General features: G+C 52.3%; 1 protein-coding gene across 2 annotated transcripts; it reads left to right on the top strand.

Annotated features, from left to right (window-relative positions):
* The first annotated feature begins 541 nt into the window (after positions 1-541).
* Positions 542-18,874, top strand: ERBB3 (erb-b2 receptor tyrosine kinase 3). Of its 2 annotated transcripts, XM_045873224.2 has the most exons (28): positions 553-1,099; positions 4,515-4,666; positions 5,419-5,605; positions 6,284-6,409; positions 7,055-7,120; positions 7,484-7,602; positions 7,708-7,849; positions 8,440-8,553; positions 8,629-8,749; positions 10,340-10,413; positions 10,587-10,677; positions 10,942-11,147; positions 11,358-11,490; positions 11,876-11,966; positions 12,185-12,339; positions 12,741-12,794; positions 13,151-13,292; positions 13,909-14,028; positions 14,158-14,256; positions 14,446-14,631; positions 14,785-14,940; positions 15,189-15,264; positions 15,447-15,593; positions 15,956-16,053; positions 16,146-16,334; positions 16,497-16,568; positions 16,772-17,066; positions 17,248-18,874. In XM_045873224.2, exons 1-28 carry the CDS (start codon positions 664-666, stop codon positions 17,772-17,774), a joined length of 4,374 nt encoding a protein of 1,457 aa, XP_045729180.2. In that variant the 5' UTR covers positions 553-663; the 3' UTR covers positions 17,775-18,874. The 2 variants fall into 2 exon arrangements, with proteins under 2 accessions (XP_064447147.1, XP_045729180.2); XM_064591077.1 differs by lacking the exons at positions 16,497-16,568; positions 17,248-18,874 and having other exon boundaries at positions 542-1,099; positions 16,146-16,443; positions 16,772-16,904.
* Positions 18,875-19,406: the final 532 nt, after the last annotated feature.

Here is a 19,406-nt window from a genome sequence, read left to right as displayed (position 1 = left end):
GCGAGCGCCTGTAGTGGGGACCGGGTTGCCGGTGTGGGTCCGCAGTAAACCGGCGGGAACTCCGGCCGCCCCGACGGCGCGGTGACTCCAGTGTGGAAGGGGAGGCAGCTGTTCTCCCAGGCGGCCGTGGGGGGCAGCAGAGTGGACCGCGACAGGTGCGGGAGCCCCTCCCAGGGTGGAAGTGAAAAGGCGGGCTCGGGACTGTTCCCAGGCTGGAAACCGCCCCCGCCCCCGTCCCTCCAGCCAAATCCCCCGGAGAGGCCGGGCCGGCGCCGGGTCTGGAGGAGGAAGCGGCCCGAGACAGTGCGATTTCACGCGGTCTCTAGGGCTCGGGTTCCTCGGCAGGGTAGATGAATTATGGGGTTTCGAAGGGCTTCCGGGGAAACTGAGGTGGCCTGAGCGTGAGGCCAACACCTTCCTCCTCAAAAACACACACAGAAAAAAACATTCATATTCAGAGAGAAAATCCCCCAAGTGACCCAACCGGCTAGGGAAGTTGAGTGATTTGGTTAATGGGCGAGGCCAACTTTCAGGGGGCCGGGCTTTGAAGCGCTCTCCCCACCCCCAGTACCTTTTCCCTTTGGAGGCATTTGGGGGCGTTTGGAATCTTGGCCTCCCCTTAGTCCAGCTCCCGAAGAAAACTTAGGGGGAGGCCGCCGCTCGATGTGCGTGGCCCCCGCGGACACGCACTGGGGCGTGGGGCGCGCTCGGGGCGGCCAGTGCGCGGCTCCAGCCGTCTCCACGCCAGCCTCGTGCCGGAGGGGGCGCGGCCGTGACTCACCCCCTCCCCCTGCGCTCCCTCCTTCGCCCTCTCACAGACGTACACCCCTCCCCTGCTATCCCGCCCCGGACTCCGGCTCCGGCTCCGGCTCCGATTGCAGTCTGCAACCTCCTCTGCCGCCGCTACCAAGTCGCTGGCGGCTCAGGTGGCTCCGCTTCGATGTCCTAGTCCAGCGCCCCCCGTCCCCCCGCCCCGGGCCGGATTCGGCGGGGCTGCCTTCACCCTCCGCTGGAGTCATGAGGGCGAACGCGGCTCTGCAGGTGCTGGGCTTCCTTCTCAACCTGGCCCGGGGCTCCGAGGTGGGCAACTCCCAGGCAGGTAAGCGGCGCGGGATCACCGGCCGTCTCGGAACCTGGGATCCCGAACCGAGTGCGCGGAATCCTGGAGGGCAGGAGCTGGGGCGGGGCGAGGTTGGGGTGCCGACCCGGGTCTGCTGGGACCACCTAGGCAGGAACCGTCAGGTCGGGTTCTCGGCGCGGTCCGGGCGGGGTCGGGATTCCTGACCACCCTCCCTGCCCCCCCCCCAACCCTCGGCAGCGCGTCGCCGGCCTTCTAATTGGTCTCTCTCTCGGGGGGGCTGACGCCGAGACAGATCACGCTTCCGAGGGGCCCTACATGTAGGGAGGGGGCTGGGACCTCCGTTCTGTAAACGTGAGGAGATGATCGGAGGTGGAGGTCTTGGCGGGGGGGGAGGGGGGCTCAGTTCATTCCCCAAGCCCATCCCTCGGGTTTCAGCACCTCCAGTTTCGTTGTTTTGCCGACAGGGCGGAGCTATGGAAGGGTTGGAGGGGGTTGTTGTTCTCTACGTTTGGAAAAACAAGAGTGGCACCTCCTCTTCCGTGAGTCGGCCTGCCCTGGGAAGGGCTGAGACTAACCAAAGGGCCAAGTACAGGTGACATCAGGGTGAGAGGGCACGCAGAGGCTGACCTCCCTCTTTTCCTGAGAATAATAAAGCTGGCTGGTCCCGACTTGACCAAGCTCTCTGTCAAGACCCAGATCAATTCAACTAATTTTTATTGAGCATCTACTATGTACAAGGCTCTGGGCCAGGAGCTGCAGGGTCAAGGACTTCCAGCCTGTGTTTCTCAGTTTGTCTTTTCCCTCCCCAACCTGAGACCAACAGGGCATCTCCCACCTTCTGAGCTTCCTGTCCTGGGAGTCCTTCCTAAATCCCCAGCTTCTCCCACACCTACAGTCTGTTTATTGTCGGACTCTGTCCCCTGGAGTCTAGACAAGAGTCACATTGCTCATGGGTTCCCCCACCTCCCATCCATCCGAGCCCACCCCCTTGGGGTGTCTCTGGGACCATGGACACCTGAGGGTGCTGGTGTTGCTCGCATTGGAGGAATCCTGTTGATCTCTTCCCCTCCCCCAGATCTCAGCTTGGGGTTTGGTACAGCCAGGGCCTCTTCCCCGGAGTGGGAGTGGGAGAAACACCTGTGCTTCCCCCACAGTTGCTGGGCCTAAATTTAGACCTGGGATCTTGAATGTGAAACTCCCAGCTGGTGGAGGGCGGGGGTCTGGGGACTGGAGTGGGAGGGACCAAATAGAATGCATCAGCGTCCCATCCAGGCTCTCAGAATCTTTCCCCAGGAACCCAGGAGTCCCAGATCCTGGCCACCTTCCCTGAAGGAGACAGGAGGCAGGCATGGTTGGGTTTCTTTACCCTTTATCTGGATCCTGCAGCCTCTGGGCATCCGGCCCTGTCTCAGTCCTTCTATAGTCCCTTTGTCCTGGCTGTGATGGGGGTGGGGGATATTGGAGAGGAGGCCTCTGGTTGAGGAGGGGCTGGAGATTCCTGGTCTGACCCACCCCAGTGCTCTCTACCAAAGGAGCGCCCAGGCCCCTCCCTAGGCCCCTGGTGCCTGGGTACAGCAGGGATTTTTATTATTCCTTCCCCCCTGCCCTCCTCCCCAAGCTGCCTGTTCTCCTTAGAGGTGGTTTTCACGTTCTTTTCCTGAGCAGGCCCTTTGCTCCCTGTTTGTGTGATATGGACTTTACCCTCAGGGTGGCAGAGAACGGGGCCTCTAACACTGTAGCCTTCCGGACACAGACACAGAGTCTACACAAACACTATAAAGGCAGGTGGGATGGATGGGGCCACCTGAAATACTTCCTTATAAGGAAACCCAAGGACAGAACCAGTATGGATTTCTGGGCCAGTGGGGGAGCTGGGCACACGCTTGTCTGTGTGTGTGTGTGTGTGTGTGTAGGTCGCACATGAATGTACACAAACATCACATACCCCTTTTCTCTGTGCAGTAATCTTGGCTCCTTCCTTATCTGGGAAGAAGGATTGGCGCCTTGACTTGAAGAGGGGGTGTCCTGCCAGGAAGGGGTTTAGGGTGGGGCTGTTCCCTAAATGACTAACCTTCCTAGTTTCTTTCCTTTCAGCCCAAGGACCCTAGAGTTCCCAGGCTCCTCTGCGAGCTCCCAGCCCGTTTACCCCTCTGCTGGGTCTAGCCTACCCCCGTCCTTAGCATTGTGGGGAGCCATAGGGAATGGGAGCCCTCAAAGGTCAAGTGGTCAGCCTAGGGGTGTATCTAGGAGGAGGGGTTGGGGCCTCACTAATCTCCCTTCCTCCATTCCCACTCCCGCCTCCTACTAAACTGCCAGTGCCTCAGGGAAGGGTGGTTGGAACAGGTGGTATCTACCCCCCACCCTCCCCATAGTCTTTCAGTGAGCAGAGGAAAGAGACAGAGGTAGGGCCTCAGGGACCAAGATTTCGCACAGCCCCTATATCCTCCATACTTACAAGGTCAAGTGAACCCCCAAGACTGGCATATCTCATGAGGATTGCCATGTTGGAAAGCTTTTTAATGAATCTTTTGACAATGAAATGGGGTGGGAGGCTTAGAATGGGGGCAATCCTCTGCTGTTTCCCTCCAGGCTACGGTGTATTGACTGGAAAATGTGAGGCCGAGGAGCTGGGGTGTGTTGGGATAGGGGAAGGGAAAAGGGAAGCCAGAGTTTAGGAAGGGGGGTGCGGGGTAGGCAACCAGCTCCTTATCTTTCAGCTTTAAAGACAAAGCTCACATTGACCCCCTCTCCCCACCAGAGCTCCCCCTCTAGTGAGGTCACTTGCCTGAGCCTAAGGCTTGTGGGTGGAGGGGGGCGGGTGCTACTGAGGACAGGGTGTCTCGGGACAGGGTGGAGCAGCCCCCTCCTCCTAGATAGAATTGCCTCATTGTGGGCTGAACTGTGGCCCTGGGCACTGCCCCCACCCTCTGCCCCCATCCCACCCTCAGTAGACACAATAGGGGCTGTGTGCTAGCCCAAAGAGATATTTATTCCAGGATCTAGAGAGAGGCAGGATGGGGTAGAGAAGTAAGTACCCTGGTCAGAGAGGGGGAAGGGAAGAGGAGGGTAACCAAGTTGTGGTCCTTTTCTAACCTCTCTAGGGAGGGAAAGAAAACCCTACATCCTCTTTGATTAACTCCTTAGTACCCAAAGTTGTACCTGAAAGAGGCACAGAGGAAGGCCCTGGTGGAAGAGGGAAACCTTTTCACCTGCCTGTTCAGAGAGATGGTGAGGGGATTCTGCGAGAGGCGGGATTAAGGCTCTCAGTCCAACATAAGCCTTCATTTCTCTCTCTAGGGGTGACGACTGGAGGCGGCTGCTTCCTAATCCTGTTGAATGTTACTGTAGGAGGGCAACCCAGGGGATGGTTTTGGGGGACCAGCCTGAAAACTTGTGTCCAGCTCTCTGTCATTCTTACCTCCTCTTTGAGCAGTGTGTCCTGGGACTCTGAATGGGCTGAGTGTGACGGGCGATGCCGAGAACCAATACCAGACATTGTACAAGCTCTACGAGAGGTGCGAGGTGGTGATGGGGAACCTTGAGATTGTGCTCACAGGACACAATGCTGACCTCTCCTTCCTGCAGGTTAGAGTGCCTGACTCCCTACCTCAACCTCTTCCTCCTTAATCCTCCCCACAGTAGCCTCCTTCCCTTCCTCAGGGCTACCCTCTGCTGGAGTTCAGCATTCCTAAAACTCTGCAGTTCCGAAGATCCCAGCCTGTGTGTTTATGGGGCAGTGACTGGAATCTGGAACCTCTGGTCTGGTCGCTGTCGCCAGGGATGCACAGGGGCTGGCGATGAGAAGCGGGCAGCTGTGGGATAGTGTTCTGCACCAGGGGCCAAGGGAGAGAGGCACCTAGGACGATGAGGAAGGGACCAAGCAAGGACCCTCCTGGCATGAGGAGCTCTGAGAAGGAAAGGGTAGGAGATTAGAATTCCTCAGTCACTTCTGCCACCTGTCTTCCTTGGCAGAAGGGACACAGCAGTGTGACACCAGCTACTCCCTACTCCACAGTAGGAATTAGAAAGAATTAGAGGGGTGCCTGGGTGGCTCAGTTGGTTAAGCAACTGCCTTTGGCTCAGGTCATGATCCTGGAGTCCCAGGATCGAGTCCCACATCGGGCTCCCTGTTCAGCAGGGAGTCTGCTTCTCCCTCTGACCCTCCCCCTCTCGTGCTGTCTCTCTTATCCTCTCTCTCTCTCTCTCTCAAATAAATAAATAAAATCTTTAAAAAAAAAAAAAAAGAAAGAATTAGAGGGGTTAGGGATTCCTTAATGAGGAGATTGAGGCTTTTTTCCCTATTTTCCCTCCCACTGACACAATCTGTTCCATCACAGTGGATCCGAGAAGTGACCGGCTATGTCCTCGTGGCCATGAATGAGTTCTCTACGCTGCCACTGCCCAACCTCCGGGTGGTGCGGGGGACGCAGGTGTACGATGGGAAGTTTGCCATCTTTGTCATGTTGAACTATAACACCAACTCCAGCCATGCTCTGCGCCAGCTCCGCTTTACTCAGCTCACTGGTCAGTTCCTGACGATTCCTTCTAGTCTTGCCCCTCAACCAACCTGCAGTCAGGGGCCTCCTCGATGATAACCCAGGACTGCTCGCTAAGCGCCCCCTTCATGGGGCCCATCACCTTGACCACTGTGGTCTAAAGGCCCACTGCTCCCCAGGGGGAGGGTCCTCATGTCCCACGGGGCTGGAGTTGGAGCTAGATCTGTTACCCACTCCTCTGCCTTTAAAGTACAGTGTACTTTGATGTCCCTCCATCCCTGGGAATGGGAATCCTATCTCCTCCCCCACACAATTCCCCACAAGCTGGGGGGAGTATGGGGCTAAATACCACATGGTTACCTTTTACTTCTCCCTGTCCCAGTCAGTTGGAAAACACACAGGTAGGGTGGAGGAAGGAGGTGATTGAGTCAGGGATCTTCTCTCTTTCTTTCCTTTCCCCTCCCCCACTGGCTAAACCGGATCTGGACAGGTGTCTGAGGAGGCCGGAGTTTCTTTTGGCCTGGCTCCTCCTCTATCTTACAAGGCAAGCCTTCTCTGCAGTTTGGATTTAATTAGACATCCTTGTCTGCCCCATTTCCCCTTCTCCTGAGTCTTGGGTGGCCTTTTGGGTTGGTGCAGGGGGAGGGGGAGGGAAGAGGAGGTCTGCTGTAGCCCTTAACCCTGTCACTTCTCTTCCCTACCTCAGAGATTCTGTCAGGGGGCGTTTATATTGAGAAGAATGATAAGCTTTGTCACATGGACACAATCGACTGGAGGGACATCGTGAGGGACCGAGATGCCGAGATAGTGGTGAAGGACAATGGCAGGAGCTGTGAGTGACCATGATCAAGACTGCTCCCCTACCCCCACCAAACAGAGTGACCCCTTTCACCATCATCATTATATCCCTAATCTGAACCCACCTCTCCACCGAAAAGCAACACTTCAGGCCCTAGACCTGCCAAGGAGAGAGCAGGTCAGCCTCCTAGAATCCAGACTCCCAAAGCATTATGTGAAGAAAAGGAGCAAAAGATGTCTGTGTACTAAGTGGGGAAGCCAAATCTTTGGACTCCATATCCACATCTCTTTTCATTACAACATTCTCCCTTCTTCTTGGAACCTGCCTCCCCCTGATCACAGTCTGCTGCTCCCTGTCCACTCACACACACACATATTCCTACTGGCTTCAGTTTGCCAAGGAGGAACCAAGTTCCTGGGTTGGGACTGGGGCCGAGCTTGGCAACTGCCCCAGACTCTCCCGTTCAGCTGCCCTGTGGGTGCTGCGGAGGTGTGGCTCCACCCCTTGTTGACAGGTTCACTTGAGCCCAGCCCTGCTCTGCAAGGGCAAGGAGGGACACTGCCCTGGCTCTTCGCTTCGAGGGACTGGGGTGCTTGTGTGCTGACGTCATACCCTGTTGACTCAAGCAAGCCTTTCTTAGCCCTGACAGCCCTTTGTGTTGCTTTCCTTCCCAACCAGGTCCCCCGTGTCATGAGGCCTGCAAGGGGCGATGCTGGGGTCCTAGCCCAGAAGACTGCCAGACATGTGAGTTTACTCCCCTCCAAAAACGTCAAGCTCATACACTTTCGTATCCCTTCCCCCCCGCCACCAACCTATGTCAACACTGTGGGTAGGGACAAGCCTAGAGGGCAAGAGGGTGAGCACTGGCCCCAGTACAGTCTTAAAGTACTTTTTTTTTTTTTTTAAGATTTTATTTATTTGAGAGAGAGCACATGAGAGGGGGGAGGGTCAGAGGGAGAAGCAGGCTCCCCGCTGAGCAGGGAGCCCGATGCGGGACTCAATCCCGGGACTTCAGGATCATGACCTGAGCCGAAGGCAGTCGCTTAACCAACCCTGGCCGCAGGACAGTCTTAAGAGCCCTGACTGCCATGCTTTCTCTTTCTATAGTGACCAAGACCATCTGTGCCCCTCAATGTAACGGTCACTGCTTTGGGCCCAACCCCAACCAGTGCTGCCATGATGAGTGCGCAGGAGGCTGCTCAGGCCCTCAGGATACAGACTGCTTTGTATGTACCACCATTTGCCCAGATTCCGAAATGGGGATGTGGGCTTTGGGGAGGAAGTAGGGACACACACATAACGTGAGTTTTATGAATCTCCTATGTCCCTAGGCCTGTCGACTCTTCAATGACAGTGGGGCCTGTGTACGCCAGTGTCCACAGCCTCTTGTCTACAACAAGCTAACTTTCCAGCTGGAACCCAATCCCCACACCAAGTATCAGTATGGTGGAGTTTGTGTAGCCAGCTGTCCTCGTAAGTGCCTAAGAAGAGGAACAATGGTAGTGGAACCAGAATTTTATTTTTTTTTATTTTTTTTTATTTATTTTTTAAAGATTTTATTTATTTATTTGAGACAGAGAGAATGAGAGAGAGAGAGAGCACATGAAAGGGGGGAGGGTCAGAGGGAGAAGCAGACTCCCTGCCGAGCAGGGAGCCCGATGCGGGACTCGATCCCGGGACTCCAGGATCATGACCTGAGTCGAAGGCAGTCGCTTAACCAACTGAGCCACCCAGGCGCCCTGGAACCAGAATTTTAGACAAAATTTTAGGAGGTAAAAGAGATCAAGTTGGGTGGTAAATAGAGGATGTAGGTTGTGATCGTCTAACCACCTCCAGTGAATGATCCCTTTGTCCTGCTCGCCCATCTGCTTCCCCATGATTTTTAGCAATTGCTCCTAGTTCTGCAACAAAGAGCAAAGGGCCTTTCTCATCCATAGGACAGTGCTTAAGGAACCTTGGGTGGTGGATTGGGACAATCCAGCACAGAGCAGGAGGGAGCAAGGTTCAGTTGGTCGTTGGCAGTGTTTCTCCCTCGTCTCTAATGGTGCCCTCCTCTCTCCTAGATAACTTTGTGGTGGATCAAACGTCTTGTGTCCGGGCCTGTCCTCCCGACAAGATGGAAGTAGATAAAAATGGACTTAAGATGTGTGAACCTTGTGGGGGCCTGTGCCCCAAAGGTGAGTAGGAGATGGTGAGGAGGTGGTGAAGAGACCAATGAGGCCCCACCCACTGAGCCTCTTTTGTGTTTACAGCTTGCGAGGGGACAGGCTCTGGGAGCCGCTTCCAGACTGTGGACTCTAGCAACATTGATGGATTTGTGAACTGCACCAAGATCCTGGGCAACCTGGACTTTCTTATCACTGGCCTCAATGGGTTAGAGATTTTGCTTCCTCTCTCTAATCCGCCACTCCATCCATCCCCACACAGTTCATTGCATTTGGCTCAACCCTTCATATGGGCAGCTGATTAGGAATATAAATCATATCATGAATATAAATCGAGCCCTGCATTCTGCTCTGTGCTAGAGATTCTCTCCCTCCCCCTCTGCTCCTCCCCCTGCTTTCTCTCTCTCTCTCTCTCAACATACATACATACATACATAAATAATAAATCTTTTTAAAAAATTAAAGAAAAAATAAAAGGAATATAAATCATAAAATTTTAGAGGTCACACAGTACCTAACCATACCTAACTCTGTTTCCCACCCGGGACTTGAATCCCCTCAGAGACATCCCTAAGCAATCTGATACCATCTAGCTGAATGGCAGGGGACAAGGACATTGTGTCCTCCTACTTCTTTCTTTAAAGATTTTACTTATTCTATTTATTTATTTTAGAGAGAGAGAGAGCAAGAGGTGGGGGAGTAAGGGGGAGAGGGAGAGAGAGAATCCCAAGCAGGTTCCATGCCAAGCGCACAGCCTCATGTGGAGCCCAATCTCATGACCCTGAGATCATGATCTGAGCCGAAATAAGAGTCCAATGCCTAATGGACTGAGCCACCCAGGCACCCCTTAAGATTTTATCTTTATGTAATCTCTGCACCCAACATGGGGCTTGAACTCACAACCCTGAGACCAAGAGTCACATGCTCCACCAATCAATTTTTTAAGATTTTATTTATATATATATTTATTTATTTATTAGAGAGAGAGAGCACATGGGAGTTGGGGGAGAAGCAGATGGGAAAGGAGAAGGAGGTGAGCACAGAGCTGAGCCGGGGCTCGATCCCATGACCTGAGATCATGACCCCAGCTGAAACCAAGAGTTGGACGCTTAACTGACTAAGCCACCCAGGTGTCCCCTGAATCAATTTTTTTTTTAATTTTTATTTATTTGACAGAGAGAGACAGCGAGAAAAGGGACACAAGCAGGGGGAGTGGGAGAGGGAAAAGCAGGCTTCCCGCCGGCCAGGGAGTCTGACGTGGGGCTCGATCCCAGGACCCTGGGATCATGACCCGAGCCGAAGGCAGACGCCCAACGACTGAGCCACCCAGGCGCCCCTCCCTGAATCAATTTTTTAATGAGAGTTGCCACATGATGATTTTCTAATTCCATTATTCCTTATTCCTTCTGCATTTATTTGTTGGCATTTTAGTGTTAGGAAGAGTCTTCCCTTCCACTGATTGATTGATTGATTGATACCTATTTTGTTCAGTCCTTTAAAATCTTTTATAGTCATTATTTTGGTGGTCAGGTGTCTCTGATCTGGCTATTGGGGGCTACTTCAAGCCGGATCCTGTGTTCTTTGGGCTTGTACCCTTCATTCTCTGAGCGCTTCCTTACTTTTTTGCATCAGCTGCTATAAACTTGTTCTATTTCTCCTGCCCTAACCATTTCTCCAAGGAGCCCTGTTTCCTTTTAGTGGAGAATGGTATTTAGAAACTAATTTCTGAGGCTAGGCATGCTTCTTGCTACTGGGTTCTACTTCTACCTTGTTGACTGGTTTTTACTGTTCTCTACAGAGACCCCTGGCACAAGATCCCTGCCCTGGACCCTGAGAAGCTCAGTGTCTTCCGGACAGTACGGGAGATCACAGGTGAGCGGGAGGAGAGGGTGCCTTTTCTAGGAGGAGGAGGTGAACCACCGGCACAGACTGTTGTATAACTATTTACAGAATTATGTCCCAGGCGAGAGGAGAGGGGACCTGTAGAACCTGGGGAAGCGAAGGGAGAGGACTCCCTGCTCATGTGCCTCTCTCCAACCCCTCAGGTTACCTGAACATCCAGTCCTGGCCTCCGCACATGCACAACTTCAGTGTCTTTTCCAACCTGACAACCATTGGGGGCAGAAGCCTGTACAAGTGAGTAATGAAGAGTGTGGCGGTGGTCGGATGAACCCAGGCAGTGAACCCCGTTTCTCAGGCATCCTGGAGTGAAATACAGGTGTTGTCTCATAGAGCATGCCCAAGGGGTCTGACAGTTTGAAGGGGAAAAGGCAGAAGGAAGGGGAATCGCTCTTACTGGTCTGCCTGGTCCAGAGCAAATGTGTGGAATGAAAATGAATCTACTGCACGGTCATTTTTCCCGGTGTAGTCTCCCTTCTTATCCTGTCTCCTTGTTCTCAGCCGGGGTTTCTCTTTGTTGATCATGAAGAACTTGAATATAACATCTTTGGGCCTCCGATCTTTGAAAGAAATTAGTGCTGGGCGTATCTACATAAGTGCCAATAGGCAGCTCTGCTACCACCATTCTCTGAACTGGACCAGGCTGCTTCGGGGGCCTCCGGAGGAGAGACTAGACATCAAGCATAATCGGCCCCGCAGGGACTGCGGTGAGGGAAAGGGCCCATGGGGTGGAGGGGAAAAAGAAGTCTGGGAGGGGAGGGTGCAGTGTAGGGACTGTTCTGGCCTGGAAGCAGGAATAGGGATGGGGGCAGGGCAGAGCCAAGGAGAGGGGCGTGTTAGGCTGGAGGCACTTAGGAGGAAGAGTTCAGAAGAGGGCCTGTGAGGAGCCCCCTCCTGACTCACCCCTTCCTTTCCAGTGGCAGAGGGCAAAGTGTGTGACCCCCTGTGCTCCCCTGGGGGGTGCTGGGGCCCAGGTCCCGGTCAGTGCCTATCCTGTCGAAACTACAGCCGAGGAGGTGTCTGTGTGACCCACTGCAACTTTCTGAATGGGTAACTGAGGGGCGAGAGAGTCAAGCAGGGGTGGGGGCATGGGGCCGTGGGATGGAGCTATTCAGGTGGCACCTGAAAGCCTTTAGTCAACTTTCTTTTTTATTTTTTTAAAGATTTATTTATTTATTTTAGAGAGGGGTGGGGGAAAGGCAGGGGGAGAGGGAGAGAGAAACCCAAGCAGACTTGAGCCTGACATGGGGCCTGAGATCACAGCCTGACCTGGAACCAAGAGTTGGACGCTTAACCGACTGCACCATCCAGGCGCCCCTAGACAACTTTCTGCATATGCCTTGGTGGGAATGAGTAAGGGGACGCTGTCGTTGGGGGATCGGGACATAAAGGTCAGGACTTAGAAGTGACCCTGTCCCTTTGCCCCCCACTGCAGGGAGCCTCGTGAGTTTGCCCACGAGGCTGAATGCTTCTCCTGCCACCCGGAGTGCCGACCCATGGAGGGGGCTGCCACGTGCAATGGCTCGGTACAGTAGCAGCACCAGGATCTCTGAGGGGGCAGAGGGCAAGGCAACACGGGAAGGTCTTGGGGATGATACGGCCAAATCACAAGGCCAACACAGGGAGGTCAGATAACACCAGGCTCTGTGGATGGAGCATCCTAAATGGCTGGGTTGGTCCTGGCTGGGAAGTATGAAATTGACCTTGGGATCCCATTCTTCCCAACCTTCTCTCTTCCACCCAGGGCTCTGATGCTTGTGCTCAGTGTGCCCATTTTCGAGATGGGCCCCACTGTGTGAGCAGCTGCCCCAGTGGAGTCCTCGGTGCCAAGGGCCCCATCTACAAGTACCCAGATGCTCAGAATGAATGTCGGCCCTGCCACGAGAATTGCACCCAGGGGTCAGTGACTGGATGATAAGGGGGGAGGGGGAGAAACAAAACTAGGGGGGAAAGAAGAGGGTAAAATGGGAGCTGAAAGAAGAAAGGAACTATGGTTTAAGAATCACTCCAAGCTGTATTAGGAAGGATTGGAGAAAGGGGATCTCTCAATAACAGCACAAAATTATACCACAGTTTTGAGAACCTGGAATAACCTCAGCTCAGGGGACTTTCATTCAAGAGAGGGACTCGGGGAGAGTTGGCAAGCTAGAGATGGGGGCCGTGTCTTATGATATGATTTGGGCTCCAGGATGGAATAGCATGGTAGGATCTGAAACAATGTTGTATGTTGAGGCTGTTGGAATTGAGCTTCTGTGGGAGTCTCCCAAGCTCCCATTTAAGGAGGTGACTTTCTTCTCCAGGTGTAAGGGACCAGAGCTACAAGACTGTTTAGGTCAAACACTGGCACTGATCAGGTATGGTGGGCTTGGAGATTTAGTTGGCTGGGGATATTTGGGAGAGAAGCTAGGGAGGGGGCAGTTAACTTGCTGGGAAGAGAGGAGTCTCTATTCATTCTGGCCTTCTACATACATCACTGTCACTGGACTTGGATACACAAGAATCCAGGCTTCTGGCCTTCCCTTCCTAAAATTAACCTGTAGTATCCTCAAGAAGTCCAGATTTCGGTTAACCCTTTCAGTGCTCAGGGATATGTGTATATGTGAATGTTAATTTCTTGCACCAGGTCTGTACTATACCTTTAATGTAGGCATAGATGACATTGTAAGGAAGGTGTAGACCCAGGATAATGCTGGACTTCTCTATCGCACAGCAAGACCCATCTGGCAGTGGGTTTAACAGTGGTAGTAGGATTGGCAGTGATTTTCCTGATCCTTGGAGGCACTTTTCTCTATTGGCGTGGGCGCCGGATTCAGAATAAGAGGGCTATGAGGCGCTACTTGGAACGGGGTGAGGTGAGTGTCTAGCTTACTCTTGAAAGGTACCCTATACTATCAGTCTTTAGGAGCCTCCTCCTTTCCCAGAGATTTGATTTCCTTTCTTCAAGGAGGTAGTATGGTCTGTTAGAAAGACCTCTGGCCGGAGAAATGGGAGACATGCATTCCAGTCCTGATTTTGCCATTAATTTGCCAACATGACTTTGAAGAAGTTACTTTCCTTCTCTTTGCCTCATTTTATGCACGTATACAGAAGAAATAATAGCATTCATCCTTATAGGATGGCTATAAGAGTGAAAGGGGATGATGTATGTGAAAGTGTTTTGGAAAGCATAGAGAATTGTATAAAAGTACTTAAAGTGATAGCATTACCGACTTTTCCCCCCTTCCTCCCATCAAAGAGGAAACCCTACCCTCTTGATTCTTGATTTCATGAACACAAACAACGTCCTCAGTCCTTAGGGTCTGTTACTCCCCAATATGCCTGCAGTGCTTTTTAAGACTAGAGACAATTCCTCTTCTTGCTCCCCACCCCTTTGGGCTTTGTTGCTCTGGGCATCCACCCATAGGGAGGGGGTTGGAGTGGAACATGGGAATGGACTTCCCTGAGTATTTTCTTCCTTCTGCTCCTCAGAGCATAGAGCCTCTGGATCCCAGTGAGAAGGCTAACAAAGTCTTGGCCAGAATCTTCAAAGAAACAGAGTTGAGGAAGCTTAAAGTGCTTGGCTCAGGCGTCTTTGGAACCGTGCACAAAGTGAGTGGCCCACAAGAGGTCTGTGGAGGAGGAAGGGAAAGGATCTAGGGTGAAGGAGAGAAAGATTTTAGGGAAAGGGCTAGCCCGGGGAGAATGACCTAAGGCTGACTCCTGCCCAAAACTTCCCAGGGAGTATGGATTCCTGAGGGTGAATCAATCAAGATTCCAGTCTGCATTAAAGTCATTGAGGACAAGAGTGGACGGCAAAGTTTTCAAGATGTGACGGATGTGAGTGAGGGAAGGGTATTGTGTATGCCACTGGGAGAGATGTCACTATTAGATACAATTTTGTAGAAGCATGGTCCTGTGTTAGCAGATACTGCTAGCCATACTGATGTCCTTGAATGTTGGGGTAGCCCTGGTCTGGGTGTACGTGGACCTTTTCGGTCCCTGGATAACCCTTCCTGTGCCTCGTAGCATATGCTGGCCATTGGCAGCCTAGACCACGCCCACATTGTACGGCTGCTGGGACTGTGCCCAGGATCATCTCTGCAGCTTGTCACTCAGTACTTGCCTCTGGGTTCCCTATTGGATCACGTGAGACAACACCGTGGAGCCCTGGGGCCCCAGCTGCTGCTCAACTGGGGAGTCCAGATTGCCAAGGTGAGAGGAATCTGGAAGAGTTCTGTGACTGAACTGCCTGCCTGGTGGCTGGCAGGGAGGTTGAAGTTCTGAGAGGCGCCTTCAGGGTTTGGGATGATTCTGGATCTCAAGGATCAATTCCCCCAACCTTGAGAATACCTCCTTCCTCTGTAGGGGATGTACTACCTCGAGGAACATGGTATGGTGCATAGGAACCTGGCGGCCCGAAATGTGCTCCTTAAGTCACCCAGTCAGGTTCAGGTGGCAGATTTTGGGGTGGCTGACCTGCTGCCCCCTGATGATAAGCAACTACTACACAGTGAGGCCAAGGTGAGGTGACACGAAGGGCTGGGTAAGGAGGTGGGAGTGGAGTGAAGCAGGGGAACAGGGAGCAGTCAGTGGTCTCCTTCAGAGGCAATCAGATGCTGCACAGTAAGTTCAAGGAGAGGAACCTGGAGATGCCAGAAATTCAAGTTCAGAAAGCAACAAGGAAAAGAATTATTGAGAACTTGGGGTTTAGAAGTGCCGAGAAAACTTGTGGAAGTCAACTGATGACACTTTTGCCTTTAATTCCCCAGACTCCAATTAAGTGGATGGCCCTGGAGAGTATCCACTTTGGGAAATACACACACCAGAGTGACGTCTGGAGTTATGGTCAGTCCATTTGGATACCCTCCATACCATCACTGGCCCAAATTCCATTGTTGCCTTTTGAGAGACCCCTTAGAATTTCTAAGCCTTCCAGATCCTTGTGTTAGATCGAGTTCTGCTTTCCCTTCATCCTCACTCCCAGGTCTACTACTTTGCCATCAACTAGTCATGTCTTCCTATACCAGGAGTGACAGTTTGGGAGCTGATGACCTTTGGGGCAGAGCCCTATGCTGGGCTACGACTGGCTGAAGTACCAGACCTGCTAGAGAAGGGGGAGCGATTGGCACAGCCGCAGATCTGTACCATTGATGTCTACATGGTCATGGTCAAGTGTGAGTTACCTGCCGATCCCAGCCATTTCCTTCCTTCTTCCTTCCTTCCTTCCTGCCTTCCTGCCTTCCTGCCTTCCTCCCTCCCTCCCTTCCTTTTTAGATTTATCTATTTATTTGAGAGAGAGAGAGACCTCATGGGGGGGGGTGTGGCAGAGGGAGAGAAAGTGAGAGTCCCAAGCAGACTCCACGCTGAGCAAGGAGCCTGATTCTTGACTTGATCTCATAACCTGGGCCGAAACCAAGAATTGGGGCTTAACTGACTGCACCACCCAGGCGCCCCCCCCCCCCCCCAGCCATTTTCTAACTGACTTCCCTCCCTACTCCACTCCCCTCTTATGGCTCTATCTACATCTTACCCCCAGGTTGGATGATTGATGAGAACATTCGTCCAACCTTTAAAGAACTAGCCAACGAGTTCACCAGGATGGCCCGAGACCCACCACGGTATCTGGTCATAAAGGTGAGCAGTGATTAGGAGTTGTCAAGGAGATCTAAAGGCACGGGGACTTGGCTGGAACTAGGATCCACCTTAACAATCACCTGTCCCTACAGAGAGAGAGTGGGCCTGGAATTCCCCCTGGAGCAGAGCCCCCTGCTCTGACAAACAAGGAACTGGAGGAGGTGGAGCTGGAGCCAGAACTGGAGCTAGACCTGGACTTGGAGGCAGAGGAGGATGGTCTGGCGGCCACACTAGGCTCTGCCCTCAGCCTGCCAATTGGAACACTTAACCGGCCCTGTGGGGTAAGGCATTTCCCAGCGTTTGAAGACTTTCTGCACCCTGAGCTGTCTACCTACCTGCACCCTCATGAACCCCACTGATGCCTAGGTTAACTACTCAAAGACCCCCATGGTGAGTAGATTTCTCCCTTAATCTAAACCTCTTCCTCACCTTTTTCATCCTAGAGCCAGAGCCTTTTAAGCCCATCTTCTGGATATATGCCTATGAACCAGGGTAATCTTGGGGATACTTGCCAGGTAAGGTCTGTCTCTTTAAGGGGCTGCTGAGAGACTGGGTGGCAGTGTCTTAGGATCCATAGGGGCAGTGTGGGAGACTTTAGAAATCTTTGAGGTTTCATCAGTGCCCCACAAAAAAGAAGGCATTGAACAACCCAGTCTTCTGAACAAATATCTCTTTCCTTGTCTCTGTGTAAATCTCCATGTATTATTTTCCTCCTTAGGAGTCTGCAGTTTGTGGGAGTGGTGAGCGGTGCCCCCGGCCAGCCTCTTTGCACCCAATGCCACGGGGACGCCTGGCATCGGAGTCCTCAGAGGGCCACGTGACAGGTTCTGAGGCTGAGTTCCAGGAGAAGGTGTCAATGTGTAGAAGCCGGAGCCGGAGCCCACGGCCACGTGGGGACAGTGCCTACCATTCCCAGCGCCACAGCCTGCTCACTCCTGTCACCCCACTCTCCCCACCAGGGTTAGAGGAAGAGGATGTCAATGGATATGTCATGCCAGACGCACACCTCAAAGGTGCCTGACTCCTCCTAGAGCTTTCCTCAAATCCTTCTCTGATCCCTTCCCCAGGCTCCTCTTAATCCTTTCATCTTCTCTGATCTTACCCCTTCCTTTTCATTTTTTCCTAACTTTCCCCAACTCCCCACCGCCTGCCACCATGTTCTCCACATACCTATCCTCTCTCCTCAATCCCCAGGTACTCCCTCCTCCCGGGAAGGCACCCTTTCTTCAGTGGGCCTCAGTTCTGTCCTGGGTACTGAAGAAGACGATGAAGATGATGAGTATGAATACATGAACCGGAAGAGAAGGCGCAGTCCGACTCGTCCCCCTAGGCCCAGTTCTCTCGAGGAGCTGGGTTATGAGTACATGGATGTGGGATCAGACCTCAGCGCTTCCCTGGGCAGCACACAGAGTTGCCCACTCAACCCTGTGCCCCTCATGCCTGCTGCTGGCACAACCCCAGATGAGGACTATGAATATATGAATCGGCGACATGGTGGAGGAGCTCCTGGGGGAGATTACGCAGCCATGGGGGCCTGCCCAGCAGCTGAGCAAGGGTATGAAGAGATGAGAGCCTTCCAGGGGCCTGGACACCATGCCCCCCATGTCCATTGTGCCCGCCTCAAAACTCTCCGTAGTTTAGAAGCCACTGACTCCGCTTTTGATAACCCTGATTACTGGCATAGCAGGCTTTTCCCCAAGGCTAATGCTCAGAGAACATAACCCCTGCTCCCTGAAGTACTCAGGGAGCATTTCATGGCAGCTAGTGCCTCTAGAAGGTACCCCTCTTCTCCCTAGTCCCTCCCTCACGGGTCTCAGTCCTATTTCCCCAGTCCTAGACAATTCCATTCAACCTTTGGAGGCTTTTAAACACTTTTACACAAAATTCTTGTGAGATGTAGCCAGCTGTGCACTTTCTTCTCTTTCCTAATCCCGGGAAAGGAGATTTCCCCTATTTTGTGTGCTTTCCCAATCCCATTCCTCTGCTTCCTCAGGGGGACTCCCTGGAGATATGAAGGATTACTCCCATGTCCCTTTCTCTCAGACTCTGACTTGTTGAGATTAGGCTTTAAAGTGTGCTTTTGTTTCCCACCAGACTCCTAAGGAAGAGGAAAAGCGGGGTAACCTGGCAGGGAAAAGTAAAATTTGGGGTGATGACTCAACCCCCTGGGAAGAATGGAAAGCTTCACATCTTGAGTGAAGAGGTTGGGCATAGATATTAAGGAGTACTATTAACTGAGCATTTACTATGCCACCTAATCCAATTAGGTGGATTATCTCACCTAATCCATACAATAATTCTGTGAGCTAGGTATTATCCCATTTCACAAATAAGGAAACTTAAGTAAATTAAGTGGTGGGTCCAGGATTCAGAATCTTCCAGTGCAGGTTTGCTCACTGTAAGGTATCAAGGCGAACTGATACAAGTCAAAGTTCTTGTAAGGGGCATTGTCTTCTTTTTGCACTGAATCAAGTCTAACCCCAACAACCACAGCCTCCTCCTACACCCAGACTTATCATTTCAGGAAGTGGGGGGGAACGGGGTGGTCGGAAGGAAAAATAACTGGACATTTTTGTGTAAACCATAACCTGTATGTGCTGTAAATGATCACTTCTTACCCAAGGGACAGAGTCACAATTGTCCCAAGAGCCACTTTTAGGGTCTCTTCTCATCCAGTAGTGGGAAACTTCCAGTTGGGATAGAAAGAGGACCCAGCTTCAGGCCTTCGTCCCTTTGGATGGGAAATGGGGTATCTTGTTATTACTGAAGATTTTTGTTTTGTTTTTATACACACCTGAATAAAAATGCCGGTTTTTCAGCTTCCTGTCTGTCAAATGAAGAAAACCTCGTGTGTGTAAGATAAATCACCCCTTTGCTCCTCAGCAGTGGATAGCCACCACCGCATGCTGCTTTCTGTCTTCTGACACTCCTGTTTTGCACCTTTCTCCAGCCCTACTTTTCTTTGTATTCACTGAAAACAAGCATAGCGCACAGTCCTTTTCATTGAAGGCTTTTACCAGGAATCTCTACAGGACAACCAACTGGGAATACAAAAACAAGAAAACCCACGTCTGGGAAAATAAGAAAAAGCCCTATTGATGTGGTGCCTCATGAGGTGGAACACTGAAACTCCCATGTTTCAGAACTCTTATTCTCTTGAAAAAAAGTATGTAAGAACACTTTCCTTAGGTGCCATCAAAGCCTATTGTTGGAACAATAGTGCCATCTTCAGTGGGAGTCTGGCCTCTAGATTGGGAGGCTGTAAATGAAGAATCCCGCCGGAGTCTAGCTGCCCAGTTAGCGCCGGCTCGTTGCTCCCTTGGTCTCCTTCCACACCGCTCCTGCCGCTCTCC

This window comes from Mirounga angustirostris, unplaced genomic scaffold (assembly GCF_029215605.1).
Source record: "Mirounga angustirostris isolate CCGP_5_RB_7025 unplaced genomic scaffold, mMirAng1.0.hap1 SCAF_5, whole genome shotgun sequence".
NCBI lineage: Eukaryota > Metazoa > Chordata > Mammalia > Carnivora > Phocidae > Mirounga > Mirounga angustirostris.
Note: the sequence above shows the minus strand (reverse complement) of the source record. Positions and strands in the feature narration are given on the sequence as shown.